General features: G+C 52.9%; 1 protein-coding gene across 5 annotated transcripts; it reads right to left on the minus strand.

Moving 5' to 3' along the window:
* Positions 1–5,529: 5,529 nt before the first annotated feature.
* On the minus strand, positions 5,530–16,849 carry PRRG3 (proline rich and Gla domain 3). Of its 5 annotated transcripts, none has more exons than XM_006059668.4 (4): positions 16,807–16,849; positions 12,644–12,681; positions 11,441–11,601; positions 5,530–11,091 (listed from the first exon to the last, which is right to left on the minus strand). In XM_006059668.4, exons 2-4 carry the CDS (start codon positions 12,648–12,650, stop codon positions 10,564–10,566), a joined length of 696 nt encoding a protein of 231 aa, XP_006059730.1. In that variant the 5' UTR covers positions 12,651–12,681; positions 16,807–16,849; the 3' UTR covers positions 5,530–10,563. The 5 variants fall into 5 exon arrangements, with proteins under 5 accessions (XP_006059730.1, XP_025131793.1, XP_025131792.1 ...); XM_025276008.3 differs by lacking the exon at positions 16,807–16,849 and adding an exon at positions 16,134–16,234; XM_025276007.3 differs by lacking the exon at positions 16,807–16,849 and adding an exon at positions 15,603–15,874.
* Between the last annotated feature and the right edge of the window lie 1,630 nt (positions 16,850–18,479).

Consider the following 18,479-nt stretch of genomic DNA (forward strand, 5'->3'; position numbering starts at 1 on the left):
ACAATAATGGAGAGGTGGAAAAAGTTCTGTAAAGACACAAACGCTGAAGCCTCAAAAGTACATCCAGCGGCAGCCCCTCTGACCTGGAGGAAGACACAGAGAGGATAACCCCGGGTGAGTGAGAGAGAGGCCTGGCAAACTAATGACAAGGTCTCCAAAGATCCACAAAGCTGATCCTCTTCCCAGGGTCCTCCATTTTACAGACAGACAATCTGGGGCCCTTGATGGACCAGGTTGTGAGTCAGTTCACATAGCAATTCATAGACAGGGCTTAGATGCAGATCCATGGGGCTATGTCCCTGTCTTTAACTGAAGGACCCTGGGACAGAACAGGAGGAAGCCCAAGGGAGGAAATGACTCATGAGAGTTTCAGGAAATATCCTCTTGCCCCTGATCCACTCTGCCCTGCCCTGCCCTTTACTCTTGCAAGACAGGGCCAGCAGACAGGTCATAACACAAGTAGGACACACCAGGGGGGATGGGGTGGGTCAGAGTCCAGGCTCTGCCATCCCACTGCTCTGCCCTTCCTGCCATGGCTCCTCAAGAGTGTCTGTGTGACCCTAGGCAATGTACCTCGGTGATCCCTCCAGAAAATGGCAGGGAAGGGGCCATGGACTGTGAAGCACTCAGCTTCTAGCAGAGTTCTCACTGGAAGCTGGCACCATGGGATTTGCCCACTGCCCGCAGGCCGTCCTTGGCAGAGCTGGTGGCCCTCATGTTTGTGCTCAGCTTCAGCTCTATCAGGGACTTATCTATGCAGCTTCCTGGGCATTTGGCTACTCCCTTCTCCAGGATCACTCTCTTCAGCACAAAAATATTGCCACATCCTTTTCAGCGTTTGATAGCAGTTCCATGAGGGCAGAGACCTTGTGGGCTTTGCTCGCCTCTCTCTGTCTCCCCTGCACTTACTGCACTGTGTCCCTCATGGTAGAAACTCATAATTATTGAATAAAAATGACCTGAATGGTAAACAAACAAATATTAAGGAACCCAACTCTCTTACCATGGTGTTTTGTCTCACTGGTGCTACTATCCTTTCTCAACTCCTGGAAAAGTGAAGTTGCTCAGTTGTGTCCGGCTCTTTGCGACCCCATGGGCTCTAGCCTACTAGGCTTCTCCATCCATGGGATTTTCCAGGCAAGAATACCAGAGTGGGTTTCCATTTCTTTCTCCAGGGGATCTTTCTGACCCAGGGATCGAACCCAGGTCTCCCACATTGCAGACAGACGTTTTACCCCCTGAGCCACCAGGGAAGCCTAACTCCTGGAAAGTGTTGCCCCAACTCTGTCTCCACCCTTTTACCTCCCAGACGTTCCTCTGCTTACCTGACTCTGGCCCACCACTAAACTAAAAGTGCCCCAGGCCAAGGTCACCAATGCCCTTCTGACAGCTCAATCCATCTTACTCATCTTACTCAACTTCCTTGAAGCATTTTGTATTACTGTCCTCTCTCTTCTGCTAAAAACACTCTCCTCCCTTGCTTTCTAGGACTTTATACTCTCCTGCCTGCCTGGCCCATCAAGCCCATACCCAGACTTCATTTAGCATCTTCGTGGTACCTCAAGTGACTCCAGTATCTGCTGTTTCAGCCTAGACCTCCCTTTTTCATTCCCCTAAGACACTCCACACCACACACTCAACATGCAGCAACCTACTTTTCCTCCAGTGGAAGTGAACCTATTCAACCTTCTAGAATGGCTCACCATCTATCCTACTGTCTGAGCCCCTAAACTCACATGTGAGGGTCCTCCCAACTTTCTCACAACCCACTCAGTCACTGTACATGGTTCTGTTCCCTCTATGATGGTTAATTTTGTGTGTCAACTTGACTGGACCACAGGGTGTCCAGATATTTAACTAAACATGAATTCTGGATGTGTCTGTGAGGCTGTGTCCAGATGAGATCAACATGTGAATTGGTGAACCGAGTAACACACATGACCCTCCCCAATGTAAGTGTGCATCCTATAATCCATGAAGGGCCTACATAGAACCAAAAGGTATAAGAAGGAGAAACTTGTTCAGCCCCCCACCCCCGACACACACACACACACACACACACACACACACACACAAACACACATCTTTTTCCCTTTCCCTCTCTCTCTCTGCCTAAGGACTTGAGCTGGTACATTGATCTTCCCCTGCCTTTGAACTAGAACTCATACCAATGGCTTTCACAGAACTCCAGCTAGCAGAGGGCATATTGTGAGGGACTTCCCAGACTCCATAATTGCAATTGCATGAGGTGATTCCTTAGGATAAATCAATATCTTTCTATATCTCTATATGTATAGATAGGTATATTTGTATTTGTAGAGCTTTATCTCCTATGCATTCTGTATCTGGAGTACCCTAATACAACTTCTTAAATATATAATTCAGTGTTTGAACACAAATCTTCCCAGGGGTTTACTTCTGTCTGTCTCCCGCCTCACCAGCCTAGCCAATCCCACAGCCACATGGGATTTACTCTGGCAATAGTGGGAGCAAGAGGCCATGAGCAAGCCTATTTGAAACAATCTCTCTGCCTGCTATATGGAGAACGGGCTCAACAGGATCAAAGAGATAAGGTAGGAGGCTATGGCTGTCATCCAGGGAGTAAAGACCGCCGAGTGTGGCCTAGGGGGCCCTGTGTGGACTGGCTTCCCTATATCTTTCCAGTCTTGCACAAGTCTTTCCCTTTCTGCTGTCCTGGCTTCCTGTTTCCTTAAAATCATGATGGCCATGTTGGTCTTCAGGCCTCTTCACGTGAGGTCCCTCTGCCTGCTTTTGTTGTCTTTCATGCTCTTTGCCTTACTGATTTATACTCATCCTGTAAGCTTGAGGTTGGATGTGGCTTCTCCAGGAAAGTTTTCTCTGGCATCTTCCACCTCCAGACCCATGGTTGTCCTGTAGCAGAAAGTTCTACATGCTCTGCTGCTATCTCTTATCTCATGCCTCCCCCACCAAGCTAGGCCCAACATTCCAAACAGGTAGGGCCCTTCTTGAGTCCCATGGCCAGAGTGGAAGCAGTGACACTCCCAGGTTGGTAAACACTGCACTCCACCAGCGCCCCTCCCTCTATGCCCAGTGAGTCCCGGAACTCCAGGGTGCTGGCATCCACCAGCCCACCCACTGTGCTCCTGTGATTAAGTGTAACCAGCATGATACAAATGTTACCCAGCCTCTAGAGCCTCTATTTTTACAGTACATAAAGCCCAGTGAAACTGAATCCATCACGCAGTTTGAGCTCTTCAGAGAAATTGTTGAAAGCCACTGTTACTGGAGCTGCTAGGCTTGTGATTCATGAAAACAACTTTTGTCTATTTAAAAAAAATCTAAAAGGGCACAAATATTTTGTCTATTCTTCAGGCTTTAGGTCCACCCATCACTCTCCACAGAGGGACCCTGGGAAAACCATTCTGAAGCCCATGTCGCCTCTCCGAAGTCCGCCTGCCCTGTGGGGACCTTTGACAGCTGTCCCGGGTGCAGCATCTGTGGCAGGGGAGCATCTTTTCTGGAGTGTGGTTTGAGAATGGCAAGGTGCCCCTGTGTTTGCCAGAATCTCAGTGAAGTCATAATGTCCACCCCCAAGCTTTTCCAGAGTGTGTATGATGCGCTCAGGGTTGGGAGAAAGGGCAACAAAGACTCCTGTCCACCATGAATAGAGTATTATGGGATGAACTATATCCCCTCTTCAAGTTCCTATGTTGAAATCCTGACCTCTGGTACCTCAGAATGTGACTACTGAGAGGTAGGGTCTTTAAAGAGGTTATTAAGTTTAAATGAGGTCAATAGGGTGGTCCCTGATTGAATATGACTGGTGACCTTATAAGAAGAGGAGATTAACATACAAACATGAACAAAGGGAAGATCGTGTGAAGACACGGGAAGAAGATGGCCGTCTACAGGCCAAGGCAAGAGGCCTCAGGAGCAACTGACTTTACCAAACCTTTGATCTCAGACTTCCAGCCTCTAGAACTGGGAGATGATATATTTCTATTATTTAAGCTATAAAGTCTATGGGACTTTGTTACAGCACCCTGAGCAAACTAGTACAAGGGGCCTGAGTTATGACCTCAGAATAAAATCACTCAACACATTTTTTTAATTGAACACTGAGTGTGAGCCAAGCACTGAGCTGAGTTCTGGCGAAGAAATGATGAGAACAAAAGTTATCCATGGTCCCTGCCCTTGTGGAATTAACAGTTAGGTAGAAAGAGGTGGAGGGATGGGTGCTGGGAGGATGAACAGTCAACAAGAACACAAAAGCAAAGTGATCACCAGAGGAGACCAGCAATGCAGTACAATTGGCCGGGGGTGGGACAATCTGGACAGACCTGGGTTCACACAATGAGGTCAGCACTTCTCTCGGAGGCCTTGGTCAAATGGCATCCTCTTGATCCTTGCTTCTCTCAGACATCACAGGTTTGTTGGGAGGATTGTCTCAGTTAATCCTTCTACAGGGCCTGGCATACACCAAGTGCTCAATAAGGGCTGGTTGTGATCATTTCCAAGCCCAGTTTGTGGCCCCTCTCCACTGTCCTTCAGTGCCTTCATTCTGTGAGATCTCAAGCCAGCTGCTCTAAGGGTGTGGCTGTGGTACAAGATGGGGCTGGGGAAAGGGGGACGCTCTCGTGTGTTAGTTTCCTTGTGTGGTCTAGGCTGGGACCCTCAGTGGCTGCCTAGAGTGCTAGTTTCTAACAAAAAGAGCCTAAAGTTCCAAACCTATGTCTAGAACATGACCCCATCTGTGTGCTGGAGTCTGCCTGAGGAGTCTTCATTTGACTGCCCAGCATCTTCAGAAGATTGGCATCACTCAGTAAGCCAGCTTGGGATAGGAAAAGAACCTAAGGCCTCTGGCTGTCATTCTTGGCAATGGGCCTCCACATTCAGTCCTCGAAGGAGGCTGTGAATGTCACTGCCATTGTCTCATCACTGCCATGGCTTTTCCTATTAAAGGATGGATTACTTTCCTTATGGGGGACAGGCACAACTTTTACCAATAACTTCCCTTGGTCCCATCTCACTCCAGATAAACAGCTGGCAGTGTTCCGGGCTAAGACCATGCTTCCTCCAAGGGGAGGCTAAACTGTCAGTGTCCCTTGAATAGTCTCAGACTCCTGCTACCTTCAGAATTCAGGACACTGAGCCAGAGCAAAAGCTGAGGATTACATCCCACCTATGTAGAGCTCCAAAAAATTTCTCCCTCCTGCCCCTCCTCCAGCTCTGAAATCAAGCAGAACATCTTTTCTAGTAAAGGCCATCTCGATGAGTAACCAGGGATCAGGCGACAGGGAAGTTGTTAACATGATTTGTGGCAGACCTTACTAACCTCCTCCCAGGGGGATGGGTCAGCAGATCATCTTACACATACGGGACCAGCTCTAGGACCCAGGACCTCTCTGCTTCCTGCTTCTAAACTGGTTCAGGCTGTTTCTTTATCTACAGTCTGACTCTTGGAAAACAAGTTTGGCCCACAACCTTCCATATCCCAAGGAAGTTAGAGTCAGCAGCGATCCAAGATGGGTGAGGAGAGAACACAAGTAAATGCCATTTGCTCTTTATTATTATTCATTACCTTCTGGTACAGAAAGAGACAAAACTTAACAGCTAAACTCAACAATTACAGAGAGAGAGAGAAAGCAGAAGTACAATTGTTTGTTACCCCAGGCTCCAGTGAAATCCTGACATATGAGTGAATGTACAGATTTGCCAGCCAACATGGGTCAACGCACGAATTACGAGCACAGTTTAAAGTGATACCAAAATGAATCCATTTCATAGTAATCACGTCTAGAAGCTCGGTTGCACATATCAGGGTTTCCACTGTCACAGAGTCACAATCAGAGTGAAAGAACAGGTGTGTTCAAGCCTGGGAAAGTGGCATCCATACGGGGAGACAGATGGGGAGGCATAAAAAGCTGTGGGACTTGTCCCCATCTTAAATATCTGTGTTAATGCTTGGGCTGGGGGCGGGCTGGGGGCAGGCACTGGGCACCAGTCACATAGCTCAGGACAGTGGGACAACTGTTGAGGCACTGAGCCTGAGGGGGTGGGCTGTGCTGTTTGGACCTCTTTGTCAGGGAAATTCTTGCTCAGATGAGCCTCACCACCCACAGCCCGGGAAAGGGAAAGCTTGCTATGTTTGAATATTTGGGGGCGAATGATGGGAGTGGCCAGACTGATAGCGAAATATCTGCTTTACAGACTATTTATCATGATGCACAGTTATATCACTTTAAATTGTAATTTAGTTCACAAACTATTTTATTCACAGAGCAAATAAAGGAGGAGAATGAAACGCTGCCATACCCAGCATACACACAGTAGAGACAGAACAGAGGTCATCGTGTACACGAAGAGCCTGACATACGAGAACTGCTGAAGGCACAGTGAAGGGATCCATCATATCATGAGCCTTTTATTGGGAAAAGGGACTCATTTTAAACTAGATCCCTCTTACACATATGAACCTGAAAATTGACTCAAGGGAAGAATATTGGAAATATTTCTACAGAGGAAAAATCGCAGATACCATGCATTATCTAGAGTTTGGCAAACAAAAAAACAAAGTGATTTTTTTTCCTACATTTTGAACTAGTGGGCTTTGAATTAATGGGCTTTTACCACAGTTGCAGGCAGTTTGATTACAGTACTTTTAAATTAGCTAATTACACTGATTAGTATGACTAGAATTCAGTGGGGAGGATGTGCTTGTTTCTGAATTGGTGCAATCCTGAGATGGAGCTGCGTTCAAAGCAGCCTAGACAGCAGCTTGGCTACCCAGCTCTCCATCTTGGCCTTGAACGTGAGGGCACACACATGACACATAGCACACACATGCACTCTCCTGGAAAGACAGAGCACAGGTGAGCAAGAGAAATTCTCTTAGTAACCTCTCTCTGTCTCTCTCTTTTGGACAAAGGAATAATCTAGAGGCAGTGTTGTTCTTAGTTCTTGTGTGATGCCATTTGGTTGTGAAAAGATCAACCCCCAGCCAGAAAGGAACCATCTGGCTCCAACTCCTTAGCAGAAAGATGCTTTTGTATCCCAGATCGGTCATCTTCAGGCTAGCCGAAAGACACAGTCCAACAGATTGGGCAGGTTCCTATTTTCCAAAGCACCCAAAGGAATTCACACTAATGGCAGTGGGATTCGCAAGTTGAAGAGGAGGCCCCTGGCCTCTGGGTAAGACGGCACAGTGTTGTGTGTCCGTCAGCCAGGGCACAAGGCAGCTGTCCTGGGGCCGCACACACTTCTGCTTGTGCTTTCATTTTGAAAAACCCCAGGTGATGGGGAGTAGCAGGGGAGGGATAAGATAGTGATGCTTGCTTCAAAAAGTCTTAAAAAGATTTTGGTTGAAAACATGTGAAAGTCACATTCCATGGAATTTGTTAAAGCCTTTTTGTTTTAAAATGAAAAATATCTAAATAACCAGGCCGCCATACCCCCAAATCAACAGTCACACATCTTTCCACCAAAAAGAAAAAGAAAAACCAAAAAGGCCCAGGAGTGCTGATTTCCTTCCATTGTTGACACCCACAGAACAGGAGCCAAGGTTGGGGGCACTGCTCCAAAAGAGTGTGTGAGTCGAGGGTCCCACAGGAGGGAGGCCCACAGGATAGAGCTGCTTCATCCTCTTCCAAAAGCTTTAGTAAAGGAGGGCAGAAGGTGGTAACTCTGGAGGGCTCGCTCCAGCAGCTCATCTCAGTTTTCCTGACTCAGGATCCTGTCCTCAGACTGCCTAGCCCTGGGAGGTGACATTCCTCCCCTCAGACCGGAACCCTCCTGGTACAAATATAGCCACACACCGGCTATTGTTTCAGATAAGCATGTGAGAAAAGGCAACAACACATACACTTGTATACACACACACACACACACACTCACACACCCGAAGCCCAAAAGCAACAAAAATGTGGCTATCGCAGATTGAACATTGTATCAAATCGACATCCATACAGAGTTCGAAAAGATATGTACAGGGCGTTCTTAAAGCCAAATGTGCACCGCAAGGGAGTTATGACCATGGTGTACTGTACAGCCTTTTTGTCTAAGATAAACTGTGAGAAACGTCCCGGGGACCACGGAACCCCATGTGGAACAATGCTGCGAAGGCCCGGAACCGGAGAGCTTGGTACCCGCAGGACGCAGGCTGGTCTCCGCCCCGCAATGGGCTCCCGGCCATCCTTCCGGCTCCCACCTCAGACTGGCTGCAAACAGTGAGCAGCTCGGCAGGAAAGGGCTTCACACGGGCCAATGGGAGCAGGCACTCCCCAGCGTCCTCCCTCTGGCTCGGGTCTGCGGGGCCCACCCCTGGCTCTCTGCCCAGTGGGGAGGAGACACAGAGGGCTAAGTGTCTTCTCCCATGCTCCTGGCTGACACACAGGCACGGCCCCCAAGAAAACACAGGGATGGCAGGGACAGGCCCTGGAGGCTCAGGCTGCCCCGGGTCCTCCAACATGGCTGAAGAGGATGGATCCCAGCATCCCTCATGGACAGGGTACACCCAAAATGCCTTTGGGAGGAAGGGCAGGAGTGCGGTGCTGGAGGCCCAGAAGGAGGAAAACAGGGAGGAAGGAAAGGTGGGATGCCACCTGGTCAGCACCTCTGGCATCAGGGAGCTCTCGGGGTGGGGTGGGTGGGGAGAGAGAGGGGAGGAACAGTCCAACTGGCAGGAGACTGACTCCCCAGGTTGAGACTTGACTTCACAGTCCTACAAAGACCTCTGCTAAAACAGGTGCCTCTTGATCTACGTATTTCTAGAAGAATCTTCCTAAGGGCAAACCGCACTGGGCTTCCTGGTGTCTCAAGCACTGCACAGGCATTAGCTCAATCACCCTCCAGCAGGCCTGTGAGGTAGGGGAAGGATGGAACCGGGCCACAGGGTTGAGTTGGCCAAGCTGGTGGCCTCGCTGGGGTAAGAACACAAGCCTCCTTGCTTGAAGCATGTTTCTGGGTGAGTGAGGACCAGAGGGGCCTCCAGAAGTTATCTGTGGCCTCTAGGCAGGGCCACATTCAAAGAATGAGGCACAAGGCCTGCCTTGGAGAGCTGTTTAGACAGAGAGAAGCTTATCTTCTCAGTGGGTTTTAAACTGCTGTGGTTGCCAATAGACCCTGGCTGTGCACTCTTTTGGGCCCCACAAAAATTTGCTACATTTTTTAAAGCACCACAGAGGAAAAATGGTTTGGTGCTGAGGCCAGGAGGATGAAGATGGAGGGGTGGGGAGGCAGTGTTGACAGTGTCTTTTGCGTGGTCACTGACACTTAAAGGGCGGGTCACCTCTGCCCCACTGCTGCCCAAAGCCTCACTGAAATGGAGAGGTGGACAGTTCCTGGGCCACAGAAAGGGGTTGCTAAAAATGGACCAGCACCTGGCAATGACAGAGCATATCCCAGACAGGCCCTCAAACCCAGGTCATGGGCTTCCCCATCTCCACGACAAAGAAATTTCTAAAAAGGGACACTTTCTGATCTTCTCCCCAGGTGGGCACCATCATTAAGAAGAAATCAGCCATCTGAAATTCAAGTTCATCTCAACACACCTACTCACAAAAAAGGGCAGTTGCCTAAAAGTTTAAGGCTAGAGAGCACAATGCTGAGGAAACCGAGTTCATGGGTTTAATCATCCTACAGGCCAACCTCACAAGGAGAAAACTTCAGCCTTCTACCCCAGCCTGTGGCCCAACCGTTCAAAGGCCACGGGCTCCACAGGCAGGGTTAGCATTATCTGTTTTCCCAAGGCCATGATATGGCTCAGGCCAATGGGTAGTGGCTTTTAGCACAGCTGAAAGAGAACCTGGAGAGCCAAGGTCTGAGGGAGGCCAAGCACAGTAGGACCAGAGCTCCCTCCAGATGACCACATCTCCAATGTGGAGGGGGTAGCTTGGCCAGCCAGCTCCCGGCCCTCATCCTTCACACAGCCTGTCCTCCTCTCAGGTAGCTCCAGACATTCCTTTGAACCTGGTTGGGAGTGTGGGGTGGGTATGGGGGGGCATCACCCATCTGTGTGACTGATCTCCCTTGAACCCCTATCAGTGGCCCAGGTGGTATCATTTTGTTGTATTGTGTTCATTATGTTATTACTGTTGTTTTCGTTCTGTCCTTGTCCTTGTCCAATGTGAGTGAGGACAGAGAGCACAGGGCTAGTGAGGGAAAAGGGCGCTGAGGGCTGGCTTCTCTCCCTCAACTCTGCGGTGAGGCTTTGGACAAACAGGTCTCTGGCCAGCTGTGGGATCCCAGGGCTTGGGCCTGGGGCCACAGTCAACTGCATGGGGTGATTCCTTTGGCGTAAGAGAAGCCAGTCCCTGACAGGAGGGCTGGATGGCAGGGGTGTAGGGGCTTCTGGAAGAGCTGGGCTCTCTTGCCCGTGGCTCTCACCAGGGGGCTTCCTTGCATGCATGATCCCTACCCGCCTCCACCTGTCTCTGACAACTGACTTCTACAGATCCACGGTGAGGAATTTATTTGGCAACGAGGAGGCTAAGGCTGTTTTGTGGTGGCACAGTCTTTAAAAAGTTAAAAGGAAACAGGAGGCCCCTGAACGAGGCGTTCACATGGGACCAGACACGCGTCCCTCTACTTGTCTGAGCCAGGGTTGGCCGCCACAATCTCCTCATACTTCGGCGGTGGGTCACTGTAAGACACGCTCGCCTCCTCACTGCTGCTCTCCTGGGGAGCTGTCACCTCCTCATAGGATGGGGGAGGGGTGGCGCTGGACAGTCTGGAGAGAGACAGCTCGGGAAGGTAGAGGGTGCTCTCGAGCCGGACGGTGGTTCTGCCTCCCCGACTGGGCCCCAGCACCACCTGTGGGTGGCTCCCTGTCTCCCGATGCCCGGAGGCCTCCCCCTGGCTGTGCACCGTGCCCCGGTACACCATGACCCGGGGGAGGCTGTGCCCTGCGCGACTCGCTAGGTACCGGTTCTGAGCATATGAGGGGTGATGACGGGTGGCTTTCTGCAGCTGGCACCTCCAGATGATGAACAAGGCGATGACGATCAGCAACGCCACCCCCAGAAGGGGCACCACCACGTACATGGCATCTGAGCTCTGTGCAGGGTCTCGGACTGAGTAGACCGCATTCGGGTACCCCTTCCAGAACTCCATCTGCAAAAGAAGGAAAAAGGGCAGCTGACACTCACATGTAAGTACTTCTGACTTCAGCAGGTCGGGATCAAGTTCCGCAGGGTCTGCACCTGCCCCCACCCTGACTGGCCTCTGAGAGCCACTGACAAGGCCATGGAATGCCCTGAGGACCGAGGACAACAGTGGCCATGGGTCTGGCAGATGGGGCTCTAAGGACAGGTGAGCTGTTCTTATAGGGCCCCAGTGGCCCTTCCCTGGACTCGGATGGCTTCCCTTCGTTGCTTCTGATCCATCTGAGATCCCAGGGTGGGCATGGCTTATTCCCGAGGCCAGCTGTCCTCCCAGCACCCAGCCCCAGGGCGGTACGTGCCGTTTTCTCCTTGTCCTCGAAAACCTCCTTGACCTCCTCGTAGCTGCAGACCTCTTCCATGCACTCCCGCTCGATGGTGCCCTGGCGCAGCTCCTCCAGGAACTCATTGGCACGGGGGAAGCGTTTCAGGACTGAATGGGCATTCTTGGCCTCCAGAAACACTGAGGAGAAAGTTGCACTGAGGCCTGGAGGGTGGAGGGGCCCAGAGGCACCTGCCGACCAGACTCAGCCTGGGCACAGAGGGTCAAGGATGGAGGGAAGCAAGGCAGAGTTAGCAGGCAGGACACCCTCCTGGACATGTACAACAGATGGGAGGGCTGACTTTCTCTGATACCATGCTGTATCTGCCGACAAGACTCTGGAGGACAATGGGGCCCTCGTAAGAGGGAAGTGTGTGTTGCATGAGAACCTTACACATGACACATCTTGAATGTTATAGTCACCAGTGAATACATCCCCAGTATCTTCAGCCTTACCTCCAAAAGAGAAAATCAGAGCCTTTATCATCAGGATGCATTTCCCTGTGAGGCTGATGTTGGCATCCCCCACCTGAATGGCCACCTGGGCTGTCGGATGGCCTGGTATCAAGAGTCCTGCCCTAGACGGTCTAGTACAAACCCTGCTGCAGGAGATCGGGAGACTGGACACACATGAATCTGAGAGGACCTCTGGAAAGAGGGGTAGCAGGCTCGAGATGGAGAATCTAGGCCTTTGGAAACTGGGCACAGATGGCCTCCAGCCAGAATGTCATGGAGTGGGAGCCATATCCTCTTATTCCCAAGGGGAGCCCCCAGTTCCAGCTGAGCTGACTGGCACACCCAGAAGCCTGAGCTGAGACTTTGGAAGATGAAAGAAGAGGTGACATCTGCTCCTAGTGTGCCCCTAGAGTTGGGGTTTCTTAGTCCTCATATCAGCCAGGCCCTCTTGGTCCCAGGTAGGCATCCCTCCCTAAACCCCCATGGCCTGCCATGTTAGCATCTCTCCGAGTAGCCTGGGTAAGCACACCTCTCCAGGGGAGTCTGTGCTCCAGAAGGGAGCTGAAGAGTTGAGAGTGGAAAGATGAGACCCAGACAATTGAACAGGAGCCATGGGAACACCTTCAGTATGATGAAAGCTGGAAAGGCCTTGAAAGGTAGGCTAGCACTTTTCCATAAGACCTAGGCACGGCCCTTCCCAGCTTGGCCAGGGCCCAGACAAACTCACCTGCCATGGCTCTCTGTCAGATCCAGTGTGTCACTCACCTGGCAAAGGAGGAAAGCAGAGTCATGGTGAAATCACACCCCCAAACCTACAGGGTACCCTCTCAGCCCTGGGATGTGACCCTGCCCACACTGGCCTGGTCAAAGGTCACAGCAGCCCCTCATGGCACACATCACCCTCTGTGCAGCCACTCCCAGCCCTGGCACTCTCATCCTTGTCCAAGCTCTCCTGTAGAGCTCCCCGAGGCACAGCAGAGCCCACAGAAAACCTTCCAGCTATTTCCCCCAAGAACACAGTCTGAGAGTCTAGACCTAAGGCTTGACCTTTTCTCTTTTAAAAAAAAGAAAAACTCCTACAGTCTGAGGTTCTGCCTTCCTTACTGGATTTGATGAACATGTGCACTTCTGACTTGGAAAACACCCCAGAAAAAAGAGGGGCACTTTGGGAAGGTCCAGCAAGTCAACAGTGACAGAGACAGGACCTGTTTGGGGAACAAAGCTTCCTCACAATGGCAAGTCGCACATACCTCTAATGACAAGCACGGTCCCTGAAACCAGGCAATGCATGTTTAAGAAGTGGGCACTGGTAATGCTTCCCATAGCAACAACAACCATCTCCAAAGTCACAGCCCAAGCCCAGAGGACCTGCTGTGTTCCTCTTCACCAGACAGGCTGGCAAGGATCTCCTGAAACAGAGTCATCTCTCCTCTCTGTGCATTAAACAACACAGCAGCAGAGGACCTAGACATGGATGGACATGTTCAAAACTGAGCTGCTGGCTAGATGAGAATGTTCCTTCTAATCGCAGCTATCAGCCGAAAGCTCAGGAATTATCCAGCCAGTATGTAAACCATGACAGCACACACTGCCCCCACCCACAACATACACTCCCACTCACGCACATATTTCGGAGCACTGGCCAAGGTGTCCACATCTGGGAGCAATCACCCCATAGCTCCCCTCCCCAAGCAGAAGCTCTGGTTTTATGACTAACTGAATGTTAGACACAACGGTGTCACCCATGGGGCTACCCTTTTTGCCTAGGCTGTCAAGAAGTTCAGTGTTAACATTAACCATAAAGCACAGGATCCCTGGAAGCCTAGCTATTAAACACATATGCTTTCTCCCCTGTGACATGGTATCCACTTTTCTCCTTATGTTTTCAATCTTATGTATATTTAAAATATATCCTCTAATCCTTTTGGCAAACAGGTAGAATGTGAATCATAAATGAAATGAAAACTGAAGGAAAAAAGCAAAGCTAACATCCATCTATGGAAACACCATGTTGAGGGAGCCTTTCTCTTGTGCACCCCACAACAATCCCACCTAAAACTCTTAACACGGGAATTTTTCCACAGACGGGCCTGCCATGGTGAGAAAAGTTGACCCTTGGTGTTTAGAAGAGAGAAGATGGAATATTATCTCAAAATCCTGCTTCCATTCTGGATCTCTGAGGTTCCCCTAAGGCCAGTGCCAGTCATGTGTCTAGGGTGTGGGTGTGGCGTGCCTAACAGCAAGGTTTTTGATTGAAGAAAAATGGAGCTGTTGTGTCAGGAATTGAAAAGAATGAGTAAAGGCTTACTAATAAGTGACGACAGAAAAATACATGTCTCATTGCTTATCAATGAGAACTGCAGTGTTGTTTTTTACATTTTTCTTCTGTGCAGAAATTATGTAACAGCTTCTAGATAGCTATGCCTTGTCCCAAACACACCCGACCGTGGTGGACGCACACCCACAGGTATCACAGGCCGACTAGGTTAGCCTGACACATGCATAAGTCATTAGTTCATTTTTAAGCTTCAGACAAGCCAGTAACTCTCCCAAACAGCTCCCGGGCATGGCCCACTCCATTAACAATTCCGTGACCGCCTTCACTGCTGCTGCCTGAGGCCTCCTCCCCCTCCTTCCCCAAAATTTAGCGCCTGCTTCTTCCCTATAAATACACCATCAATAGGCCGTTACTATGGCAACAGTGAGGAAGCGCGAGGGCTCCACGACAGAGAATGCTGCGGCAGTCACGCACGTATATGTCCCTCCTGCCCCTGGTGGATACTCTAAGGCTGACTGTAGGCCGGAGGAATTTTTAACCCACTCCCCACAGGAACTCAGCTGAATCCTGAAGGCCTGGAAAGGAAGGAAGGCTGGGACCCGCCACTACAAAGACCTTCCTTAACCCCTCCCCGGACCGCAGCTGCCCCATCCCAGCACTCTGGGACGTCGGCTCTAAAGTCCCTCGCGGGGGACCGGCAGCCACAGGAGGACCGAGTGTCCCAAAGGTGGCCTCAAAAACGCTTCTCCAAATCCCAGCCCTCTTCATTGCCCTCACTCAGAACTGATCACCAGGAAAGCCTTCTGTGATCCCCAAATCTCATGACTCATCAACCCACCCGGTGACACGGAACTCCCAAATGACCCTCCAACTCAAACTCTGGGCCTTCCTCGTCCCCTTTCCACTCATGCTAGCCCTGAAGGTGCCTGTCCTCGCCCACCATCGCCCGCCACCAGTGCCCGCCACCGGCGCGCTGCCCAAGAACTCCTGCCTCTGGCCCAGCAGCTGGGTCGGCTGCAGAATCCCTGGCGCTGTGGCCCGGCCAGGCCTCCAGATCCTCCCCCGACAGTGCCCAGCGCCCGGCTCAGGGGTCCTGGACGCGGAACCGTGCCCTCGGGGCCGTGGCGCCCAACCCCAGCGGCCTCACCGTTCTCCGGGCCCAGGAGGCGGCCGCCCTGTTTGTGCACGCAGCCCGCCACCTCGCTGCGGCGCCTCTTCCAGCAGGGCCCCTGTCCCCGCCCACCTGCTCCCCGTCGGCCAAGCCCCCCGGCCCGGCCCCGCCGTCTCCTCCCACCCTCCCTCCCCGCCCCGCTACCCCTGAGCGCCCCGGGGCTCAGCCCGGCCCGGGCCGAAGTGCGCCTGGAGCTCCCCGCCCCTCGCAGCCGGATTCCCAGGCCCTACCCATTACCTCTGTACCCCCCTGGCCCTGCTCTCCTCTGGGGGCTCCGCTGCTGCCCGCCCCCCAACTCCCTGCCGCGCCAGGTCTGGCCTCGCGCCCCGCGCCTGGCGCGCCACCCTCGAGCGCCACGAACCCCGCGCCCCGAGCGCCAGGCCGCGATCGTCGCGTCGCACCGCGCGCGGGGCCGCCAGGCCGAGGAGAGGAGAAGGGGTGGGGGGCGACGCGAGCGGGCTGAGGGGGTAGGGCGGGCGGGCGAGCTGGGCCGGAGGGGCGGCGGCGCGCACCGAGCACCGCGCGCCCGCGCCCCACTCCGCCGGCGCCGCCCCTGCCCCCGCCCGTGCCGCCAGGGGGCGGGGCCTGGTCGGCGGGCCCGGGGCGCCCCCGCGACCCTCGGCCGGAGGCGCCGACCCCGGCGTTACCCACGGGCTCTGGCCTTCGGAAGCCCCGCGCCGCCTCAGGCTCGGGCGGCCGCACCCAAAGGCGGCGCGCCAGGTGGCACCACGCAGCCCAACCCCCTAAGTGTCCCCCGTCCCGGCTCACCTGTCATTCCGGCCGGCCACTGCCCGCGGAGCCAAGAGGGGTACGAGCCGGCCGCCCCAACCTGCCTCAGCCGGGTGCCAGCCGGCCTGCAGAAGAAGGGCCGGGTCGAGGCCACGTTCCGCTGCCCATGACTGGGTGACCTTGGCTTCGTCACTTACCCCCACCCCTCACCCCTGCCCCGGAATGGCTGCCTTCTTTCTGGTCAAGTCTGGGAAATGAGAAGAAACCCGCCGCCCTCGCGGGGTGCTGCCGCGAAATAAAGGAAGAGATGGGCTTGGGGACTCTTGGGGCACAGAAATGGGCGAGGATGGAATCTTTTGGGTCTGTCAGGGGAGCGCCAGGTTGGGGGTGGGGGGCCCTGTGGGAGGTTCAGTAGGACCGACTGGACCCTGGTGGTAGAGGGTTGACACATGTGAGGGGAGAACCCAGGAGAGGTGCGTGGCTGACAGATGGCAGGTCAGTTCTGGGGCCCAGGCTGCCAAAGCCTCCCAGGAGAGGCCCATCAGGCCTGCTGGATTCTGGGGGGCTCTCTTTGTTCTCTGCACCTCTGGAGCCCAGCCCCACCAGGGAGTTGATGCATCCCCCCATATTTGGTGTTTTGGTGGCATAATGAGCCTGGAAGACGTACCCCGGAACTACCCTCACCCCCGATTCCAAGCAGAGAAATACCTACCTGCCCTGGCAGGAAAGCTTCCACCACCCAGCTGCTTCCGGTTCTGCCCCGGGGGCGGGGAATGGCAGAAAGCAGCCTTGGTCAGGGCCTCGGTCCCCTCTTCCTCCCCTTCCCCCACCCCAGTGGTGCTTTCCTCTCCAACCCTGCCCCCTGTTTGCAGAGTCCTCTCCTGGCTGGCTTGCTCTTCCAAGGCTGTGGGAGCCTTCTTTGCTCAGCACAGACCATCTGAACCCTCCCCAACGAAGGCAGCAAGGCCAGCTCCCTGGCCTGTTGAGTGGGCTTCCACGGAAAAAATCAAGTTCACCTAGGATTGCGAATGGAGCTCCTTCAGGGCCCAGAGGGCTATGTATGTTTTCAAGGCACCCTGAGTTCGAGATCCTGGGCCCTAATTCGTGGGGAAATGGTCTGTGGCTCTTCAGGACCGCACTTCCTGGGTCCCCTAGTCCTTCACTGTGTCCTCCATCCTGATCTTCACAGATGACTTTACAAGCTTTCAGGATGAGGTGAAGGTCCATGGCTTTCACCGTCTTCCAGCAGCCCCAGCTAAGCTTCTGGATGCAGCAAAGCCAGTCTACTTCTAGTTCCCTCTCTGCCCAGAATTCCTTTCCTCCCACCATCAGCCTCTGTGCACTTGTATTCATTTTTCCCAAGGAGCTCAGATGACATCTCTACTCTTGAGGTCTTAGGGATTCTCCACCCCGGGCCCTGTGTTGATTGTTCCATTCCCAGCTCTCTGTCTGCAGAGACTATAAATATGGGGCCTTCTGTGGGTGCCAAGGGAAAGAAGGAATAACAGCAAGGCGTCTGCAGCATGCTGCCTGCGTCATCTCTTGGCAGTACCACAGATCAGTTCTCAGCAAGTGACTTAACCTGTCTGCATCTCAGTTTCCTCATCTGTCAAACGAGACTGACGATAATGGTACCTGCCTCAAACGGTGGTTGTGTTAGTTGCTCGGTCATGTCCAACTCTGCGACCCCATGGACTACTACAGGCAAGAATACTGGAGTGGGTTGCCATGCCCTTCTCCAGGGAATCTTCCTGACGAAGGAATCAAACCCAGGTCTCCCACGTTGCGGGCAGATTCTTTACCATTTGAGCTACCTGGGGAGCCTTCCAATGGTGGGGAAGAGGGCAAATTGGGATAATCCCATCAAGTGTACCTGCTGTATGAGTCTGACACATGCTAGCTTTTGCCCACACCCAGCTGTGCTGTGTTCTTTGGTTGCTCACTGGCATTGCACATTTGCCTCTTCTATCTTGAAGCCAGGGACCTTGTCTGTTCATGTGTCCCTAGCATCCAACAGAGAGGCACATCCACAGCAGGCTCAGTAGATTCTTGCAGAGATGAGGCAGGAGAGGCTGGGGTGCAGTGAGAAGCTGGAGTGGGAGTCAGCCTTCAACTTACCACCAAGATATTGCCTCAGGAGCACCAGCAGCCCCAGCCGCTGCATCCTCCTTGTGGGAGCCTGTGTCCTGGCTTCTTCCAGATTTTGCCTCCCTCAGAATGCTTTCCATCACCCCTCAGGATGGTTCCAGGCTCTCCCAAGGACTGGCTGGGGAGGGCTGCAATCTTCCCTCTGGCCCCATTTGTAAATCGTGGTCTGAACAGCCCCTTCTGCACCAGGATGGCAAGGGCTTGGATACTGGTTTCTCTGCCTTGGCCAGGCACTGG

The sequence above is a fragment of the Bubalus bubalis genome, chromosome X, assembly GCF_019923935.1.
Source record: "Bubalus bubalis isolate 160015118507 breed Murrah chromosome X, NDDB_SH_1, whole genome shotgun sequence".
Taxonomy (NCBI): Eukaryota; Metazoa; Chordata; class Mammalia; order Artiodactyla; family Bovidae; genus Bubalus; species Bubalus bubalis.